The sequence below is a fragment of the Phasianus colchicus genome, chromosome 3 (assembly GCF_987193195.1).
Source record: "Phasianus colchicus chromosome 3, bPhaCol1.hap1.1, whole genome shotgun sequence".
NCBI lineage: Eukaryota > Metazoa > Chordata > Aves > Galliformes > Phasianidae > Phasianus > Phasianus colchicus.
This window is the reverse complement of record NC_143438.1, coordinates 14839603-14860169: the sequence shown is the minus strand read 5'-3', so window position 1 is coordinate 14860169 and position 20567 is coordinate 14839603. Positions and strand designations below refer to the sequence as shown.

General features: G+C 38.5%; 1 protein-coding gene across 1 annotated transcript in view; it reads left to right on the top strand.

Annotated features, from left to right (window-relative positions):
- The window catches only part of MYLK4 (myosin light chain kinase family member 4), a 31136-nt gene extending 12213 nt beyond the window's left edge, over window positions 1–18923 (top strand). The window contains exons 4-14 of the mRNA XM_090137014.1: window positions 779–798; window positions 3572–3677; window positions 4541–4634; window positions 5689–5798; window positions 6885–7026; window positions 10212–10282; window positions 10946–11074; window positions 11587–11739; window positions 12086–12158; window positions 13535–13608; window positions 15831–18923. Of these exons, the coding sequence (XP_089993140.1) occupies window positions 779–798; window positions 3572–3677; window positions 4541–4634; window positions 5689–5798; window positions 6885–7026; window positions 10212–10282; window positions 10946–11074; window positions 11587–11739; window positions 12086–12158; window positions 13535–13582 (946 nt within the window). The 3' untranslated portion in view covers window positions 13583–13608; window positions 15831–18923. The remainder of the gene's footprint in view (window positions 1–778; window positions 799–3571; window positions 3678–4540; window positions 4635–5688; window positions 5799–6884; window positions 7027–10211; window positions 10283–10945; window positions 11075–11586; window positions 11740–12085; window positions 12159–13534; window positions 13609–15830) is intronic.
- The last annotated feature ends 1644 nt before the right edge of the window (window positions 18924–20567 follow it).

The window sequence follows — 20567 nt, the reverse complement described above, 5'->3', positions numbered from 1 at the left end:
TGTAGTTCAGGTTTTAAGTCAAAGTAACTAATTAGTATAAATACTAGTGAAAATCCAGTCCGATACAAAAATATAAAATGAGTTTATCTGTCTGATCTAAGCTCTAAGCCTGAAAACAGACAGTCAATCTACCATACATAGTACTGGTAGTGTACTTTGGTTGTTTGCTTAGGAGAAAGGATAGGAATATGAGAATTGTGACATGCTATTCTGAATCATTGATGGGCATTCTCCCACTCTGTAATGTTTATTCATTGCAGCATCATACAACATATGAACAAATTAAGGTTAGGTTAGTCCATGAACCATTTGCAAATTAAGTTACTACAAAATTTAGTAACTTGATAATATAAAATTGTAAAACTTTGCCCAGAAAATCATACTGATAAACTTGTTTACTGTAATTCTTTCTGTGCTGCATTTATATTTAGCCTTTCAGGGATAAACCAGTTTAAGCTCTCAGGAACCTATAAGAACAGAGTGAAATCCCAGTCCTCTCCCATTGCTTTAAAGGTGAGATTGATAGTCGAATGTTAAAATCAGTAGAACTGAAGTAGGCATTTCAGTAATGAAGAATCATTTTGCTGTCATGATTACTTAGAGGTCATTTTATTCCTCTGAGTATTAAAACAGTTTATTTAACCTTATTATTTTACACCATTAAGCAAAATAGCCTAATGTTTGAATGCAGTATGTGTGTAGGTGTTTTTCACATACATTTCTAAATTTTCTCTGCTTTAAGTATACCTTGCTCTAATGCCATGTTTTGTCTTTGCAGGTGCAAAGGCTGTGGAAAAGGTACAGGAAATCATAGTTCAGTCATTGAACAGACCTGCCAATTTCAGTATAGTGGTAGCAGTAAGCTTTGAGTGAATGTTGAAGGCCTAATCAAAGATGACAGCAGAGCAGGCTACACGCAGAAAGTTCTGATGGAACGTGTAAAACTAAAATAAAACCCAAGGATTGTACAGGAAGTATTTCTAAAGACAAAACCAAACCATTTTATTTCACCAGTATTGAGAGTGATGGCCAGACAAAGACATCCATAGAGAAGAATGACATAAGAAACATAATTAGTAAGAGGAAAAAGAAGTGGATGGTAGCTCTAATGGGAAGCAGTTGTTCATGGACCACATCGTAAAGTGGTGGGAAACACGATGGTTCTGTTTGTTTCCATCAAATTCTACCAACATTGGTTACCTGAGGAGTTGGCTTATCTTTTCATAGAGGCTTCTGTTCTTACAGAAATTAGTCACAACTGATTTGTTTTTGCCACAACTACTCCACTGGTACTATCCTCTTTCCCTCTTCTTTTGACAACAGAGAGCTAGAACTTTCAGACATGGAGTGGTGGGAGGAATTACATAATGTGTGACAAAACTGGTTGACTTGTGGAGGTGCTAAGAACATATATTAACCACATATGTTCTGGATGTAGCCTGAAAAACCAGGTTCCTCACATTAGTGCTATAGCAATCTGAAGTGAGAACTGTAGTCTATAAAATAAAGAAGTACAAACTGCTGTGTGAAGGCCTGACTGATGCTGCTGAAAAGTTAGATAAATGCTGTTCAGGCACTGAACTCTGAAGCAGAGTGAAGCAGAGATTTCTAACACCTCTTCTGCTTGAGAATTTCAGTGCCTATCCCTGCATATGAATGATGAAACATGAGGTGATGGCCTGGTGGGTTTGAAGATATATACATGTGCATGCACACATAGGAAACAATGATTTTCTTTGCTTTGGGAATGCAGGGTGGAGTGGGAAAAGGAAACAATGAATTAAATATTTGTGTGAGGCACTTAGATTCTATAACAAAAACAGGAGATAGTAAACTAAAAATCTCAACTTGTAAGCTGTCCTGAGCTCTGGCAGATTGTTAGGGATGGTGTTAAAGTTAGTGTCTCTCTTGGAGTGCCTTTCATCTGTAACAGCAAGACATTCTTGAATAGTGAGAAATCCCCTTTGGTATGCAGTAAAAGAAAAATGGAGGATTTGTCATTGAAAAAATCTTGAAGGCTAAAACTCAGACACATAATCTGACTTCTTTAAACGAGTACTTTCTTGCTCAAAGTTTGGTAACATTTGAGAGTTGTGCATTCAAAACCCCCTATTCTTCCATCATTTACATGCTGGGGCCCTTGGAGTTTGTGTCATTAGGGTCAAATTCTGCCTTTAGGGTTGAGGCTCATTTTGGTAACATACAAAGGCTCATACTTAAGGACATGCAATTCAAGCTCTGCAGAATCACAAGTAGGTGGCAAACTTCCAGGAGCCCCAGCTTTTCACAATTCCTTGACCATGAACTAACTTCCTGTCCATGTAAGTTATTAACACTGTCAAAAAAATCTAGGTACATAGCTGGTATCCCGGACATTTGCTTTGAATAAGGACACTCCACTGTTACATTAATGAGTGTTCCTGCCAGCTACGTGCTGTCATGTTTTTCTTTTGCTTTGTTTATAGTTTTAATCATTTTCAGTGGAGGAATGAATGGTTTTCAAATTGCTCAACAAGCCCCCCACAAAAAAGACCTGGCGTTCCAGACCAGAGAGCTCATGTTAAAGCACTGTGGCTCTAACCCTCCCAACCAGCTGAAGCATTTGTCACCATGGTCAGCCAAAGGTCACTCTTGGGAATATCAATCAAGTGAAAAACAACATGAGTAGGAATTTGGAATCACAATGTCCTGCAAAATATTCAAAGAGAAATTACGCATGCCAGGCTGGTATCCAGCAGAGATTTTGACACGTGGATGGCAGAATGGTCCTGCATGTGAAGGTCTTGATAATAATAATGGAGATCTACATTTGTGCCAAAACTCTGTACCTGTGCTCCAAGAAAGCCATCTCTTTACTGTGTCCCTCTTTTCCCTTTACCTGCCTTCTTTTTTTAAGCACAGCAGCTCTTCAAAGCAGCGTGTGTCTACCACATCAGACCCTGAGCCATACTGGAAACCCCAAGTGTTACATGACAGGATGAAACTCCTGTCATGGGTGCACAAGCAGTAAATGTAATCTCTAAAGGCAGACACAATGCCAGGGAGCATGAGAAATTGTATCAATCGGATGGCCAGTAGGGAAGGGACTCTTTGCTATGAACACTGTAAGAAGGGAGATGACATCATCTAGCTGGGCTTACAGAAGAGCTCTGTATCTCTTTCTATAACAAGAGAGAATTACAGTATATACTCATCTATTAACAGTTCCTAGGAAATTAAAAATTGGATAGGAAAAAAATCCTTCCAAATCTTCTAAACAAATTGTCTTGTGGGCATGAAGCTGCACTGGCTTAGTCTAGCAGTCTTCACCTAGCCTCATGCTGCTCCTGACACTCAGTGCAGAAGATGCTAAGTAGAGGAGTACTTGTCTTAGCTCCCTTGTGACACTGTGCTTTCTGAACCAGAGCTCTGGAGTAAGACCCTTTCCAAATAACAGAGAGACCTATCTATTTAACTTACAGTAAGATTATTCAGTTCTTAAATTAATTTATCAAGGGGAAAGAAGGACTGAAATATATGAGACAGACAAGCACTGCATGTGACCACTCATATGCTGTTTTTTCTTCTGTAGATGATGCTTCTACTCCACCAGCACCATTTGATCACCGGATTGTTTCAGCCAAAACGGTGGGCATCAGCAGTTATTATAATGTCAACAGGAATGAAATTTTGGGAGGGTAAGTCAAGTGAACTCAATCAATATGTAAAGCAAGGCAAGAGTTTACAGCCAGGAACCCCAGAGGTGAATGGAAGCATCGTGCTTCCCTAGAAAGGCTAAGCTTTAACAGTACTTAGAGAGAACTTGGAACAGGAAGCTGGTTTTACTGTGTGAGTGAATTCTGGCTGAAGGTTTGGCACCACCAGACTTGGCTTGTATTTGGTGTTGTTCTAGGTCAGCCAGCTGCCCTCAGGCTTTGTCATGATGCTCCTAGGATGCAATAGTACTTCACACTGAAGCCAGTGGGATGTAGAAACATGTTGTAGCCTTCTTTCCCTCAGCACAGCCCATCCCTGAAAATATCTGAATGTTCTCAGGTAGATCAGCAAGCTAATCTGACATACCATGTAATTGCTAGGTCTTTCATGCTGCCATAGTTTATGATAGAGTGATATTGTCATTTCTGATAGCAACATGGTCTTGTGTAGGCTTTGTTTCATCGTGAAATCACAGCCTTCCCTTGAGGTAGAATGATGAGGGGGGGAGAGGGAGATTGTGCTCATAAGTGAGTTATTATCATTATAGTATGTATTGCTGTTAGCTTGCCTGGGATACCTCATCACATATTAAAAGCTGTTAGAAGTAATGAAGTGAATGTTAATGAATCATAAAAGTGGAATAATATCAACTGCAGCAGTGTAATTTTGGTGTGCCTAAATGAGCAGTAGCAAGTCTGATTTACACAATAAAATAATAGCAATAGAACAATTGAAATGGAACTCAGTAGGGAGAAGATTTTTGCCATTTGTATAACTTAGTTTGCACTCAAGGGCAATGCAACTGTATGGTTTTGATTAATATTTTTTCCCTTTTTTTCCCTAGAGGACGATTTGGTCAGGTACACAAATGTGAAGAGAAAGCAACAGGTCTCAAGCTAGCAGCCAAAATTATAAAAGCCAGAGGAGATAAAGAGAAGGTTGGTAGTCTTTGTTCATTAATGGACCCCACACTGTTCTTCACCTACTCAACAGACCATGTCCAAGTGGCTCACAAGTCATCATAGTCGTAAAACCTGGTGACTTACCATTGGCTGCAGCTCTGTTTCTCTGCTCATAAAGTCTTCTTTCTGGGTCTCCTCTCTTTTTTTTTTTTTAACTTTTTAAATCACAACTTTTCCTACTTTCTTTTCAGATCTTTCTGTTTCTTTGGCTTTTTTTTTTTTTTTTTTCCCTACTTTTAATTCTATTAGTGTTTTTTCTGGTGGTGAAAGTATTTGTCTGGCCTGTGAACTAGCATGCTTTCCCCCCACACTCCACTCTATCCTTACTGCAGTGAATTCATGACATTGTGAGGCATGCTGATTACAGGCATGATCTGGGCTCCTGACATCAACGCAAATATAAATGAGAAGAATTAGTCTGACCTGTTTTGCAAAACTCATGGCCATCTGGGGCTTGCTTTCGCAAGAAAGACATTCCTAGCATCTTTTCTGTGACAGCTGTGTCATTAATAGTAGTCAAGGGTGGGATCTGTCTCAGTTATCTGTGGTTCTCTAAAGCATAGCTGTCTGTGGGTAAGCTGATCATCAAGAATCCCATTATAGTCAGAAGAGAGATTGGCACCACTGGAGAATGTCTCGGCCACCCTAAACTGCACATTTAAAATAGGTGGACTGAGCAGAGGTATCACTCTTTCCCCCCTGACAGAATAGGGAGGTTTTGAGGACAGTCCTGGACTTTTCTTAGACAGATTACCGCTTGCCCATGTGTGCTTTTGCTCTTCCTTTCCCCCTTCCTTTTTCTCTTAACATATTACTGAAGCAGTCCCCTACTCAAGCTATGAGTTCAGTCTAGTACTTATAGCCTTGATGTCTACCATTGCAGGAACAATCAAAGGCAAACCTTGGATTTGCTTAACACAAGTGAAAACATGAAGATAATGTAGATATCTGGTTCAAACTGAACTTGCCCATGTAACTGTCTTAGAAGAAAAAAAACAACCTCTGAAACAATATTCATGATTCTTTACAGAATGAAGTAAAGAATGAAATCAGTGTCATGAACCAGTTGAATCATGTGAATCTTATCCAGCTCTATGACGCCTTTGAGTCAAAAAATGACATTGTCCTAGTCATGGAATAGTAAGTGTGTTCTTCCAATTTCTGTCTATATCACTTTTGCTAGAACTGTTTGTTTCCTTCTCATTGTGTCCTGAAATTAGAAATAAAGCTTTTAGCAGGTAGAAAGGGCGTATGAAATCTGTTCCCAGGAACACTAATTGGAAAAAAGTTAAGAAATAGTGTCATGGAGCCATTTATGCATTTTTTTCAGGTGATGCTCCACATTCCAGGTGATGTAAAGCCACTATGCCATTTGAAGATAGAGCTGTTATGTAGCTTCTCTTTAATTTCAAATGGTAATTTGTGTCAATTAAGAGACAGACATCTCAGAATATCTCCACTTCTGTGAGGCAAATAAAACAACATCTTACAATGAATAGATGCCTACTGTAGATGTTATGAATGATCTCTTAGTGGATGCCGGAATAGATTAACCTGTCTTTTATGCTGGTTTATCAGGCTAATTAGTTTCAAAATAGCTGCCTTAAAAACAAATAGATGTTGCTTCTTTTTCTGGAAGCCAAAAAGGATAACAACTAAAACACTGAAATGCATGGCAGAAAACCTTGACTTTTCTGTATATTCTTATGAATATATTTGTATGAACTTGATTTACACAATTAGTATAACACAAAAGCTAGAACTCAGCATAGATATCAGTTGGTAAGCTGGAGGTATTCTGAAATGTAATACAAAATTAAGAAGTCATTTTCATTGATTTTATGTTGCTTCAAATTGAAATTTTGTATTATGTCCCCTTAAGCTCTGATGGAGAAGACCAAAGATTTAATACAGATTGTGTAGCATGTTGTCTTGATTTTCCATGTGATTAATTCCACTGGTGCAAAATTATGTCCCAAGACAGCATCTCTCAATGAACGGGAGACTGAGTTCTCAAACATTGAAGAAATTATGGCTAGCATGTATCAGTACCAAGTATGTGGGAAATTCGGATCAGAATACAAGTTCATGTTGTAGACCCCTCTCACTGAACCTGATTGTGAATCCTTAAAATAGTCAATAGTTTAAATTTTATTTTATTGTAATTACATGGGTTTGGATTTGGACTTGAACTTGATGACCACTTCATTGTCTTTCTCTCATCAGTGTGGAAGGAGGTGAATTATTTGACCGAATAATTGATGAGAACTGCAATTTGACAGAGATGGATACTATCTCATTCATAAAACAGATCTGCGAGGGAATTCAGTACATGCACCAAATGTACATTCTTCATTTGGATCTAAAGGTAGAGAACTGACATGTTTGTTTTGCACAATGACAGCTGTGGAAATTTTGTTCTTTAATGTTAGGCCATGCAGCTTAGCAGATTCCCATGGCAGAAACAACAAGTAACTTTATTCTGCTTTTCTTGAACTGATGTGTATTTGCTTCAGCCACAATGAGATCAGTTAAATCACTACAGAAGTAGTTTTGATGAGAATTGTGGTCATATGTCATCAAGCTACATAGCTCTTGAGTTTTCTGAAGGATGATTTTACAGAAAGCCAGAAAGATATTGGCAACAATATCTTGCTATTTTCATATTTTTCCATTTGCATCTATAAATATTGTGCAAATATTATTTAATTCAGCTGCACAAGATCTCTCTCTTATGCATCAGCCATGGGACAGAAATTAACCCCATTTACACCATGCTGAAGCCAAATACATAAGAAAGTATTTGCTAAATGAAAGTAATTAAAAAAAAGTGGTTGATGCAAATAATGCAGCATCTTCTAGGTTAGACAAAAACTGCCAGAACAGCTGAAAGTCCAGAAAAGAGTGATGGATGGATTCTCCACTGGGTATTTGCTTAGCAATCTGAACTACTGAAGTGTATACACAGAAAGTTCCTTCTATCTAAAACCAAATTTACCAACTGCATATTCTTAATCTGGCTGACTGCTAATTGCTGTCACACTCAGAAAACAATTTGTAAAGGCATGTTGCAATAGTCTGGACATTTGAGATGGATCTTTTTTTCCTTGAACAAAGTTTTTATTAAATAATAAATTGGAGAAATATGGATTTGAAAGCTGGACTATTAGGTGGATAGAGGATTGGTTGGATAGTTGTAGCCGTATGGCTGTTGTGAATGTCTCTAAATTCAGATGGAGGTCAGCCACGAGTGGTGTCTCCCAGTGGTCCATTTTGGGGCTGGTGCTCTTTAAGATCTTTATCAATGACAGTGGGATTGAGTGCACCCTCAGCAAATTTCCTGATGATACCAAGCTGAGTGGTGCAGCTGACATGATAGAAAGCATGGATGCTATACAGAAGGACCTAGACATGCTCAAAAAGCGGGCACATGAGAATGAAAACCTAATGAGGTTTAACAAGGTCAAGAGCAAGATGTTGCACTTGAATTGCAGCAATTCCAGATACGAGTACAGGCTGGGAGAAGAAGTCATTGAGGGCAGCCATCCAGAGAAGGACTTGTGGGGTCCTGATGGACGAAAAGCTGGATATGAGCCAGCAGTGTGCTCTTGCAGTCCAGAAAGCCAACAGTATCCTAGGCTGCATCAAAAGAGGAGTGGCCAGCAAGGGCAAGGGAGGTGATTGTACCCCTCTGCTCTGCCCTCTTGTGGCCACATCTGGAGTACTGTGTCCAAACCTGGTGCCCCAGCACAAGAAGGATGTAGAGCTGTTTGAGCAGGTCCAAAGATGATAGAAAGGGCTGGAGCACCTCTCTTATGAAGAAAAGCTGAGGGAGTTGGACTTGTTTAGCTTGGAGAAGGTACCAGGGAGACCTCACTGCAGCTTTTCAGTACTTGTTGGAGCTTCCAAGCAGGAGGGGGAACAGGCGTTTACATGATCTGATAGCAAAAGGACAAGGGGGAATGGCCTCAAACTAAAAGAGGGGAGATTTAGGTTAGACGTGAGGAAGAAATTTTTTACTTAGAGGGTGGTAAGGCACTGGCACAGGCTGCCCAGAGAGGTGGTGGATTCCCCATTCCTGGAGGCATTCAAAGCCAGGTTGGAGCAGCTTCATCTAGTGGCTGGAAATCCTGCCAGTGGAAGGGGGTTGGAACTAGATGATCTTTAAGGTCCCCTGCAAACTGAACCTTTCTATGATTCTCTATTTCTCACCTTTATTTAGTGCAGAAATAAAAGGGGATGATGTCTTTAGTTTTACACGTGTCTATAAAGTCCCTATAGTGTATTCCTCAGCTTCATAATAAAGCAAAACGAACTAAAAAGTGCAAAGAGAGTTTTGCCTTTATTGAGATTTTTATTACAGCTGCTGTTTTTGGCTTGTAATAACTGAGTTGTTAGCATTTATATTATTGCACATGTTAAGCAAGTGAACAGATGCTTACTGGGATCTATTTCAGTTGCTTTATAAATGACCAGACTTACTTTTCTCTTTCTTTATAAACATCTAGATAACTAGAAACCTATCAAGAAGAATTTCACATAGGTCTTTAAGACATATTTATTATGTTCTTGGGGTTAGCACAGTTTTTATATTCATACTGCTGACAAAGAGGCCCACCAATGAATTCTTCTCAGAGACCTCTCTTTTCAAGTGCTAGCCAGCTACAGATTCTCCATTCTATTTTGCTCTTACTCATAGGTTGTTTTCAGTAACAGATGAGTTTGAGGAAGAATGTTTGAAATTGAAAGAAATTCATCTTGACCGTAATCATCCAGGACCACAGAAAAACTATGGACATACGATGTTTACAAGGCCTGAGTTTAAAATGAATTAGTAATGGTGACAAAGGTTAACTAATGTTTTAAGTGTTGTGGGCTGTTTTATTTCAAAGAGGACTCAACGAGCAACAAGACAAAGTATATAAAACTATAAAACTGCTGGCAGTGAATTTATTTTAGATATTTACATTTCGAAGACAATTGACCAGATTCTATCCTCGCTCCCTTCTGTTTAATTTGGGAGTAATTTAGTAAGCAATGGATTCCTTCCAGGGGAATGAAGAACAATTGGCCCTGTGAAAATCCAGAGGGATTTAACCTGTGAATCCCACCTTCTGGAAAAATATGTGATGGAAACATAAAGCTGCTGTTAACTAACATAATATATCTGTGCTCAATCAGACAGTTACTGCCAGAACATCTATGAACAGAGAAACTTAAAGATAAATTTGTTTTAAAAAAAATTTTTTTAAATCCAGTGTCAGCTTACTAAGGTCTGCAAAATCACCATGCCAGCATCCTGAAACCTCACTATGGAAATCTACATTCTCTGTCTCATTCCCCCTACAAGTTCTTTATCTGAACTGCTGCCTTATGTCAAATTGAAAAGCAAGAAAAAGAAGCAGTTATCAAGTCATAGAGCACCCAACCTCAACTGCTGTGTGATAGAAGAGGTTATACCCATACAGAGAAATCTGATCAGGATGGAAAGAAAAAGCTGTTTATGGCTTGTTTACCTTGTTCTCAGAAGTGTTTTCTGTTTTTTCTTGGTAGCCTGAGAATATCCTGTGTGTGAACCGATCAGCGAATCAAATAAAAATTATTGATTTTGGATTGGCAAGAAGGTATGTGTCTATGTTATGAGTAATTGTAAATGAATTTGGAAAGAATCAAAGAAGTTTACTTCTTTGCAGTTACATCTTTGACCCATAATGGTCTCCTACTGCTCTTATGACAAGTTGGTTCTTTTAACCAAAGATATCTTTTAATACGGAATGTTTGAAGTTGGGCAAAAGAAGTTTTGTTCTGAAGCCTTTTTTCAGGCTGAAGGTTCAGAGAGGTCTGATTCTAACAAATAAGTATACTGGTACAGCTAAACTCAACAAAATCTGTGGAACCTCTTGTCTGTTCTATTCTCAAAAGAGAGTGTGAGAGAACATCAGGGTGTTTTACAATATAATTCATGCTTTATCACTTTCTTGCTTAAGCAGATACCATAACTTACGATATGGGGAAGATTCCAAAGCATGATAACAGCTGCCCTAAGTCATCTTTGACATCTGAATTTCTTACTTCAGTTGTTGAGTTTTATCCTGAAGTATAATATAAGCTTACAAATGTTTTTCATTCCTATGTATGGGTAGTATTTATTTTTAATTTGTACTTCTATCTGTCCTCGATCTCCTCCTGAATGTCACATATGCTTCTGAAATCCCATTAAGTGCTGGACAACTTACGATACAACTTTAGAGCTATAATGTCCTTTTCTTAATGTTTCCTTTGACTAGATATAAACCCAGGGAAAAACTTCGAGTAAACTTTGGAACTCCTGAATTTCTTGCTCCTGAAGTTGTGAATTATGAATTTGTCTCCTTTCCTACAGACATGTGGAGTGTAGGAGTCATTGCTTACATGCTGTAAGTAGGATTTAATCTGCTTTGTAAGCTCTTTTCAGGTTATGTATCAGTCATCCAAATTTGTTATTATTTGGAAGACTGACAAAATCTGTACACAAAATAGAAAATATAGGCCTCTTCCCAAATTCCATGTTCAGGAATCTGCCCCTTTTTTCAATCAGCATTAACTTTTCTTCTTTGTTTCACTACACTATCTATTTTAAGCAATTAGGTATTAGACTTCCAGAACTGTGGACTTCTTGATAAACTCTCAGTGTACGTCTGCAAAAGCAGTCAGAGATCTGGAAAATATGACCCTCAATGAAAGACTGTAATGTTTATTTTGTTAAGGAGAAAGAGTGATTATTTAAAAATGTACAGAAGAGAAAATGGGAATGGTCTGGAAACTTTCTTAGATAATAAAAAGTTCTAAGGTGGGCCAGAAGTAACAGAACAATCTTAGATGTCACATCAGAGATCATGTACAGGAAGGGAAAGAGACAGAAAGACTTAACATATTCTTCTGTACTTAGCCTCAGTGGATTGTCTCCTTTTTTGGGTGATGATGACAATGAGACTCTCAACAATATCCTGGCCTGCAGCTGGGATTTTGAAGATGAGGAGTTTCAAGGTGTTTCTGAGCAGGCCAAAGATTTCATCTCAAAGCTTCTCATCAAAGAAAAATGGTACGTGATCCCTGGATCTTTGAAACATGTATTCACTACCATCATGTCATACTTGTATCACTTGTACTGCTCCACTGCAGAATTATCATTACATATCAAAGTTTTTAATGTCCATGTAAAATATTTTTATATGCCATTTTATTGATGTTCACTGAGTCCATAACATTCTCTAAAGTTACCTGAATGAGTTTTTGCTTCAACGTTAGTGGTTTCCTGGACTAGCTGCCATCTGGCATAAAATATCCTGAAATGACAGCACTGCATGACAGCAGAACACTGCAGGAGATAATTGTTGAATTATGAGATTCTAGGAAAAATACTTAATAGGATTCTGTTTTTCTTTTAGCTGGAGAATAAGTGCAACTGCTGCCTTAAAACACCCATGGTTATCAGACCACAAGCTCCACTGCAGGCTCCAGGTTCCTAAACTTAAATATCCTTATGCATTGTAGATCTGCTGTTACCTGTCTCTGTTGGCATATCATTATTTGCTTTGACATTTCCCTCATCTGTTTTTGAGTTCACCTTGCTGCTGTAATTTCTTGCCACTGCAAGCCATGTGTGTCCCTTTGCTTTTACTTAGCTGCTGTAATTAATTTAACTGATAAGTGTGGGAGATTCAGACTGCTGATGAGCTTCTCATTGGATGAATTTGAGTCCACACTGTAGTTCAGTAGTTCAAGGGAGGGATCATTTTAATCACCTTTCTGATTTTTTACAGCATTCAGAGTGCAATATTCACTACCTCCTTTGCAGATAAAGCAAATCTAGGTTAAGTAAAATGACTTCTGTAATGCCTAGGATCATAGAATCATAGAATCACAGAATGGCCTGGGTTGAAAAGGACCACAATGATCATCTAGTTTCAACCCTCCCTGCTATGTGCAGGGTCACCAACCACCAGACCAGGCTGCCCAGAGCCACATCCAGCCTGGCCTTGAATGCCTCCAGGGATGGGGCATCCACAGCCTCCTTGGGCAACCTGTTCCAGCGTGTCACCAGCCTCTGAGTGAAAAACTTCTTCCTAATATCCTCCTAATATCCTCCTAATATCTAACCTCAGTTTAAAACCATTCTCCCTTATCCTGTCACTAAGACTGTCATTAATTATTAAAATGATCTTCATAAAAAAAGATGAAACATTGTGATGATAGTAAAATAGTAGTAGATCTGCTGATGAGAGGTGTGGGTTTGGGGCGGGTATGGACTGAGTAGTGCCCTAACAGGGCTGTATTTGAGAGATATTCCTGTTAGACAAAGTAAGGTTAACCAGAAGTAGTGTAAATGGGAAATAATAATAATCAAATAAATTGTTATAACTTTAATTGAAATTTAATTTTCTTGGTAATTTCCCTGAACAGCAATGCCCTTGAGCTTTTTAGATTTTTATATTGTGAGCGCTGACAGTAAAAATAAGAGAGTTTGTTTCATAAAATAGCATTCAGTCCCTTTAGTCAGGCTCCAGAGAAGCTCTGATTGTTGCAACCTGGGGAATGGGCTGTCTTTTCCAAATGCTGCAAGGGTACAGGCTGCTCACCTGGCATGCTGCTTCCTATCACCAATTTTCTTTCAAGAAGAGCCTGCCCCTACTAGGAACTTTACAATTCATTCATCCTTTGTGGCTCCTCCCCTGGAAACTTTTTGTTTGTGCCACTTGCACTTTCCAAAACAGCTTCACTAAAGATGCTGATGTTGGAGCGTTTTACCATTACTTTAAGTAGAGTTGAGATGTGTCTGATCTTCGATTACTGCTTCAGTAATGGCAGCTGTCTTTCTTTTCTTTGTTCTTCCGTAGAAGAAAGTTAAAGGAGACTGTGAGTCCCAGGCACCTTCAGATCCATAATCTCTGAAAGCGCTGCAAAACAGAAGGTTTGTTTGGGGTCCCAAGTGTTGGGTTTTTTTAATAAATAAATACCATTGCAGGGTGGAAGTGATCAGTGGGAAGCCGAAAACCAAGCACACTCCTAACTACACATTCCAAAATGTATTCACCACTATCCTCAATGTTGTTTGGAAAGCATTCAAAATGTAAGCTGGCTCTATCACTTGTACCAACTCACAGCAATGTACAAAAACCCTTGTATATATGAAGCCATATGTGCTGCAAACCTCATGGGGCAATATTTCACCCAATAACTTTTCAGTGTTGAAAGCTTTCAGATTTTCATGCTGTGGTTAGAGCATGGTTTTTAAAGGGTAGGAATATGAAAAGTAATTACTTTTTAGCAAAGGCATGGGCCAGACCCTCAGGGCAGTTCCAGTAACTGTACTGAAAGGAAAGTGAGGTGTTCCCTAAAAGAAGTTACTCCACACTTCTGAGGACCCAATTCTGACAGGACACTCCTCTGCCCTTTCAGCCTATAGCATCCAAAACAGTGTTGACAGAGCATCTCTCTTTCAGTCTTCCTGTCTTTGCCTTTTCATTAACAAACACGTCATTAGTGGTTCTCAGTCTGGCTTGGCTGCCTTCTCCATAGTGGCCAGGGAGATTCAAGTCCGTTCTCATGTTCTGTCCCTACTCTTTGACCAAAGCATACTTGCTCAGCCACTTTGAAATCCAGCTATCTATCTCAGGAGGTGTTGTATCTCCATAAACCAGTATAGCAATTCCCAGTCCATTTTACAAACTACCACAGATGTTAGTGACTCTGTTGAAGGACCATGGGAACCGCTCAGAGGTTCTGAGGACATCTATGAGCAAAACTCAGTGGAGAGTCAAGATGTGGACAAGGCTGAGAACACACATACTGTAAAACCACTTTCTCTTAGTCACACATCACGAGTAGCAACCAGGATACCAAAATAAAAGAAGTGCATTTTTCACTGCATGCAAGTTTTTAGTGCTGCCATCATCTCTTGTCTGCTTGATAAGGGAAGGGATGCAATGGATTTTATTTGCAGTAGATTTTGTCCAGAAACATATGAAAAAGATTGATTGTTGTGAGAGGTTCTATTTTTTGTTCTGTTTTGACTAACCATAGGATTTAAACAGGTACTATACAGTGTGGTGTAGTCCCACACAAGTTAATGAACTTTAAATGAGCAGTACTGGGTACGTGAAGTTGTCTTTCCAAGGTACACTGGAGAACAGTGAGGACTAAGGTACCTTTATTATCTCCTACTTGCCATATGAAGCCACATAACTGCCTGATACGTAATGTCTCAGCATCACCTTCTGCAATGGGAATCCATTGGGAATAAATCTTCTTTGTGGTCCTCAGCGTTCATCCCCACTTCACTGGTGCTGGAAGAGGTTATATGAAATTTTGGTGTAATCACTTGTGTACTTCCGTGCAGTAAATTTCAAAAGAGGTTTTCTTGACCTGCTGCAAGATAGGTTTTGTCTGTATCTACCATTTCAAGTTACTGTCTGCACAGCAACCATATACTGAAAACTCACTAATCCAGGAAGCGCTGTATTACACACATTTCCATTGGAACCAAGATCAACTTTGGGATAAATTGATGTTCAACAGCAGTCAAAACTGTTTTCTAATAAACCTTTTATTGCATTGTAGCATAGTAACTCACCCATGACATAACACGCAGGAAAACCTTGTTTTAGCTTTTGCAGTGTTATTTCCTCTGTGTGTTTATTTCTATTTGGAGCTTCTTTGAGTTTGCTTTGAGAGGATCTAGTCCTGCTTTGTTTTTGAAGAATCCCTTTAGCTATTTTTATCAAGCAAATAGTGTGGTTACCACATTTACCCCAAATAATACACTCAAGTGCCAGCTGATTTAGACCTGGCATCATAAATGCTTGCAGTGGTAACAAATAAATGGAAGTTTGCACTCTCCCTTTCCATGCTGGGATCTGTACAGCAAGAGCAACAAAAGAGCAGAGTAGATGTATGTCAAGGGAAACATCCGGGACCTGTTCTCCACCTAACAAAGAAGGCCTTGTCTTTTTAGTGTTTCATAAAACATCTCACAAATAAGATGTTTGCAAGAGCCCTTTGTAAACAAGAATCTTCAGCACTGCCTTCTTTGCCTTAAGCACAAAGAAACCACCGTGTGGTTGTCTTAGAATGCTTAACCAAATAAATGTATACTGCTGAAATAACTGGATTCTTCTTTTGTTTGTTTTGCAGAAAAGCTGCTGTGTGGTTACTGCTGCTAAGAGATTGGAAAATATCAGCAGTCTTGGTGCTTTACCTCCCTGCCATGACTGAGTCTTTTACTAAATGGACCAACAGCACTTTCGCTGCAGGATAAATGCCAGAATCTCTAAGCTGCTGCTTCTCTATTCAGCATTCAAAAGAAGGAGAGTATTTTTCCAGTTTGAGAAGTTGTTTCTTCTGGAGCTCCATGTTCTCCATGTCCAGAAGTGCCACATTTGCTTGGTTTCATAACAGTGTTTTTTCTATTTTGTCCTCCACTGTCATTTAATTATCAAAAGCTTCTTAAGGTTCAAATTACCAGGTTAAGTTGTCTGTTTCTCGTCAGCCAGAAGGCAGCTTGGCACTTTGTTATCTGTGTAGGCAAGGCTGATTTGACACTGGAATCAAATCATAACCCCTCCCCCCCCCCAAAAAAAAAAACAAAAAAAAACAAAACAGAGTCAACTTAAAGCTGCATAATGTAGAGGATTTGAAGTTTGTTTTTTCTGTCACACTAAAATGAGCTAAGGATTCTCTCAACTTAAGTTAAAGCCATGATAATTTAATACCAATAAAAGTGAGAATTGAGGCTTTCCTTGCAGATAGGTGAATTAGCTACAACGATAATACATTTTATGATTTTTTAACCTGGTGAATTACTGTTTATTTTAAATACACTTGGATTAATTCCATGAGAAAGAAAAGAAGGCACGATTCAGTCATACCCAAGCAGACTCTCTTCTCCGCTTTGCGAGTATAACTCAGAGTTATTTTAACAGAGAGTGACTTTACACCAGCTACTTTCCTTACTGCTAAGAACTGATTAAGACTATTGGCAAAGAGGAAAGTCAGTCTTCTGCTCATTATAACCTCTGTTTTTTCTAAAGATTTCTTTTCTCTCTTTTTATCTTACTCCCAAGCCTTTCTAAATAAGGAAAAAAATGGGAGTCAGAACAGCTGAATTCTGATACTGTTTGAATATGGTTCTTTATTAAGTGAATCTGAGTCTTACTTGCCTAGGCTGTGAGGTTAGAATAATGAGACTTATTCCCTGCTGTATATGGCTTTCTGACCACTTGGTTTCAGAACTACACACATAGCAAGTATTTTATTCCATGATGCTGACATATTGCAGAGGCTTTAGTTTTTCTTTGATTAATCCAGTTCTGTTCAAACTACAGATTAACATAGTTATCTCTATATATTTATCTATTTCATACATGTTTATATTTATGTCTTTTATTAAAAGGGATCAATATGAAGACAAAACCGAACAGCATTATTCATTACCACCCAATGAATTATTTTCATACCTTTGTCCTTTTTGAATAGCACTCACATATGAAATAAAAGGGGCTCATTAGTGGGACATCGTGGCCATGACATTATCTACAGCAGTTCAATCCAATGTTTTAAAGTAATTGTGGTAGATCTATTAAGACTACTTCTGTAAACCAATAGGGCTTCTTACAGCTCTGAAATCTGAGAAATATTGATGTGTTGTAATAGCTGTGAATAGATGAGAACCATTACTACAATCACACAGTGATTTGCCATGTAATTGTGATACCACGTAGAGCACTGTCACCTTAAAATCCTTATCTGTAGTCTTAACTAAAGTAAGCTTTGACTAGCAGAAATGGAAGTTTCTCTGGGAAAGCACCTCTTGAGCAGCCTCAAAGCAAGAAAACCAAAATATAACCTTTAGATAGAAACTAGGCTGCTTATCTTTAGTCACCATTCATGTTTCCCTGTGCAAAATAAATAGAAAACCTACCTTTCTGTTAGGGCTGGAGTTCCCATTCCTATCTGATTACCTTCAAAGTACTGTTAGCTTTTTGTACAATAAAATTTAATGATCAGTCTCAAATACAGCTGGCTAACTCTGGGATGACAAGATTTCATTGCACACTTTACTGCCAGTATTAGAGGTTTGGGGTTTTGTTTTTCCTGTGGTGGACATTTACATGAATATGAATAAATTGCATGGCATCTTCTTATTAACTGTACTAAAACAACAGCGTGACTGTAGTCTTATCTGCTTTGTTACTCAGTTGAATTAAGAGAATTTATCACTTGTGGATCTGTACAAGTGAGTTGTGATTCAGAGTTTCATGCCATAAGGATCAGCCCATGTTAGAGTCCAGTGTTCTGAGCTGGCACTGATACTCTGGTAGATTATTGAGGAACATGGCCTCTGTTACACACATCCACCAAGTGTAGCAAAGGATGAATGGGACAGTTGGAGGAGGATTGCTTGAGTGAGAGCCTGCAGTGACTAAAGGCACTATTTGATTCCTGGCACAAGCACAGGCCTGCAGGCATCCAGCTGAGGGGCAAAGTCCTGAGCATACTTCTTGCTACTGCCTCCAAGTCTCTAGATTAGCAGCACTGAGACATACCCATTACTAAAATCATTGTTGCTATTAAGGATACAAAAATTACACCGCATAGTTACCACTATAGCAGTGTGCCTGCAATAAATGCCTGTAGATATGCTTGTTTGTATATTTGCTGGCTGTTGCAATTTTGGTCAAATAATACTTGACTGCCTTTCTAATTTTGTCTCATTGCACTTTGAGCAGCATGCTGTTCTGTGTATGTGGTTGTTTTCTTTAAATACATTTAAAAATAACTAAACACTATTATGTTATTGTTTTGACACAACATTATTTATTTTCTACTAGCTAAAATCAGTTGGGTTCTATTAATTCAACAGCATCTATGGGAGTTTGCTTATTGATCATTTCTGTTGCATGTTGGTTTAAGAAGCTTTATGTGGAAACTGTGAATTACTGTGTTTGAGAGCTGGGAGCATGAAGGGCACTTCATTAGCTGCGGTTACTTCACTTAGCCTTATGTCCATAGACAGTCAGAGATGGCTGCAGGTACTACAAGAGTCACCAGGGAACAGAATGATATAGCAACATCATTGGTATTAGCAGGGATAAAGTGTCAAGATGCAGTATTTGCTTTATGTACACCATTGTATTTTTCCAGACATATACAATTTAAAGGTGATACCACTGGAGCACAGGGATTTATACCAGGTGATGACTTGACCTCCAAATTTGCATAGAGATTCCCTGGTAGAATGAAAAAGAAAAAGAACTTCCTATTCACGTAGGCAACTTTAATACTAATTTTATATTATGAGTGCTCTGCAGTGATGACCTGGGGGAATTCACTGGAAGATGAAATATTTTCCCAGGGTCTTGGGGAAAACTTGACTCAGGAAAGCAAAATTTCATTTGCCTGACATATTTAAGAATTAAGATGCTGTTATTCCTACTTACGTATATACAGCAGAGAGACTCAGCTAGATAAAATCTCAGTTTTACCCAGGATATACTAGAGTAGTCTAACATTAGCATCAGAGTTACTAACAAGTCTATTTGATTCAAGGCAGATGCTACTGGCTTTCCAACTTTTTTTACACAGTGAACAATCTGTAGGCTATGAAACTGATAAAAACATATACAACAGAAATATTTCCCTACTATCATATCCATATTTGTGAGAACCTGAAGCCAGTCACTCCTGAGCACCCTCATAGAGTACACAGTTGGCAACCTGTGAATCTGGTCTGGAGATAACAACAGAAGCTACTTCTTAATTTCTTTTTTATGTTCCTTCCAATGTCAGAATCTGAATGAATTTGAAGCCTAAGCTAAGCCCTTCCATAACTTGATTCCTACCAGGAATAACAGTGCAGCTCTACAGAATTAAATAAGGAAAAATTTTGGTCTGCATTTTGAGATGCAAGTAGCATTGGAGCTCAGTTTAATCTTCCATCCTGACAGGAAAAAAAAAAAAAAAAAAACCAACCCAGAATGCCTACTTTGCCCTAGTCTTGACCAGTTAAAATAAAGAGAAATTTAATTTCTTAACAGTTGAAGAAGTTCATTTTTCTGGTGTGGTTAAATTGCTGCAGTAAGTGTCAAGATATTTTAGCATCTTAGGTTTAATGCTGACATTATGAATTACAGGCAGCCTCTTTCAGTAAAACTTCTCCCACCAGGAGGTGTTCTGCTCTTCTCCACCAATAGGGATCTGAAAACATCCCATTCCCTTCACCTGGCCCCACCAGTGAGTACGGCACTTTCCTGCTGGTGAACTCTTAATATGGGATAAGAATTGTAGTTCTGCTTAGTGCCAAAGACACAGAGGTGATGAATGAGCACTGATGCTCCAAGCTCTTTCCTGCTTTCCAGGAGGATGCTGCATCTTCACATACTACTTTTATCATCACCGATATATACTTGTCCTCATGTCTTGCGTGAATAAAACTAAATACTGCATGAATCCACTTAGGGACACTAGATTCATTCACCTTCCATGAAGGCTTAATAGCTGAACAACTAACTACCTGTTTAAAGTATAAGTTGAAGACTCGTAGAGGTAATGCTTTGTAAATATGTTTTTAGCCATGTCAGTAGAGTTACCAAGCACATTCTGGTGTGGCAGAACTAATATTTGTGTATCCCACAGCAACTTCCCTTAGAAGACAGGCATATGAGAACTAAATCTCAAAGCATGTGGATTTTCATGCCATCTTCCATATCTGGTTTTGTAGATTAACTCATGTTTCTCTAGTACATGTTCTTTTGGGAAAACCTAAAGCAATCTTGTAAACAGACAACAAGAATAAATGCTGATTTTGTTTACTATGGAGTTTTTGTTTGTTGTATTTAATGTGCTTGTCATTTACACTAGGAAGTAATGGAA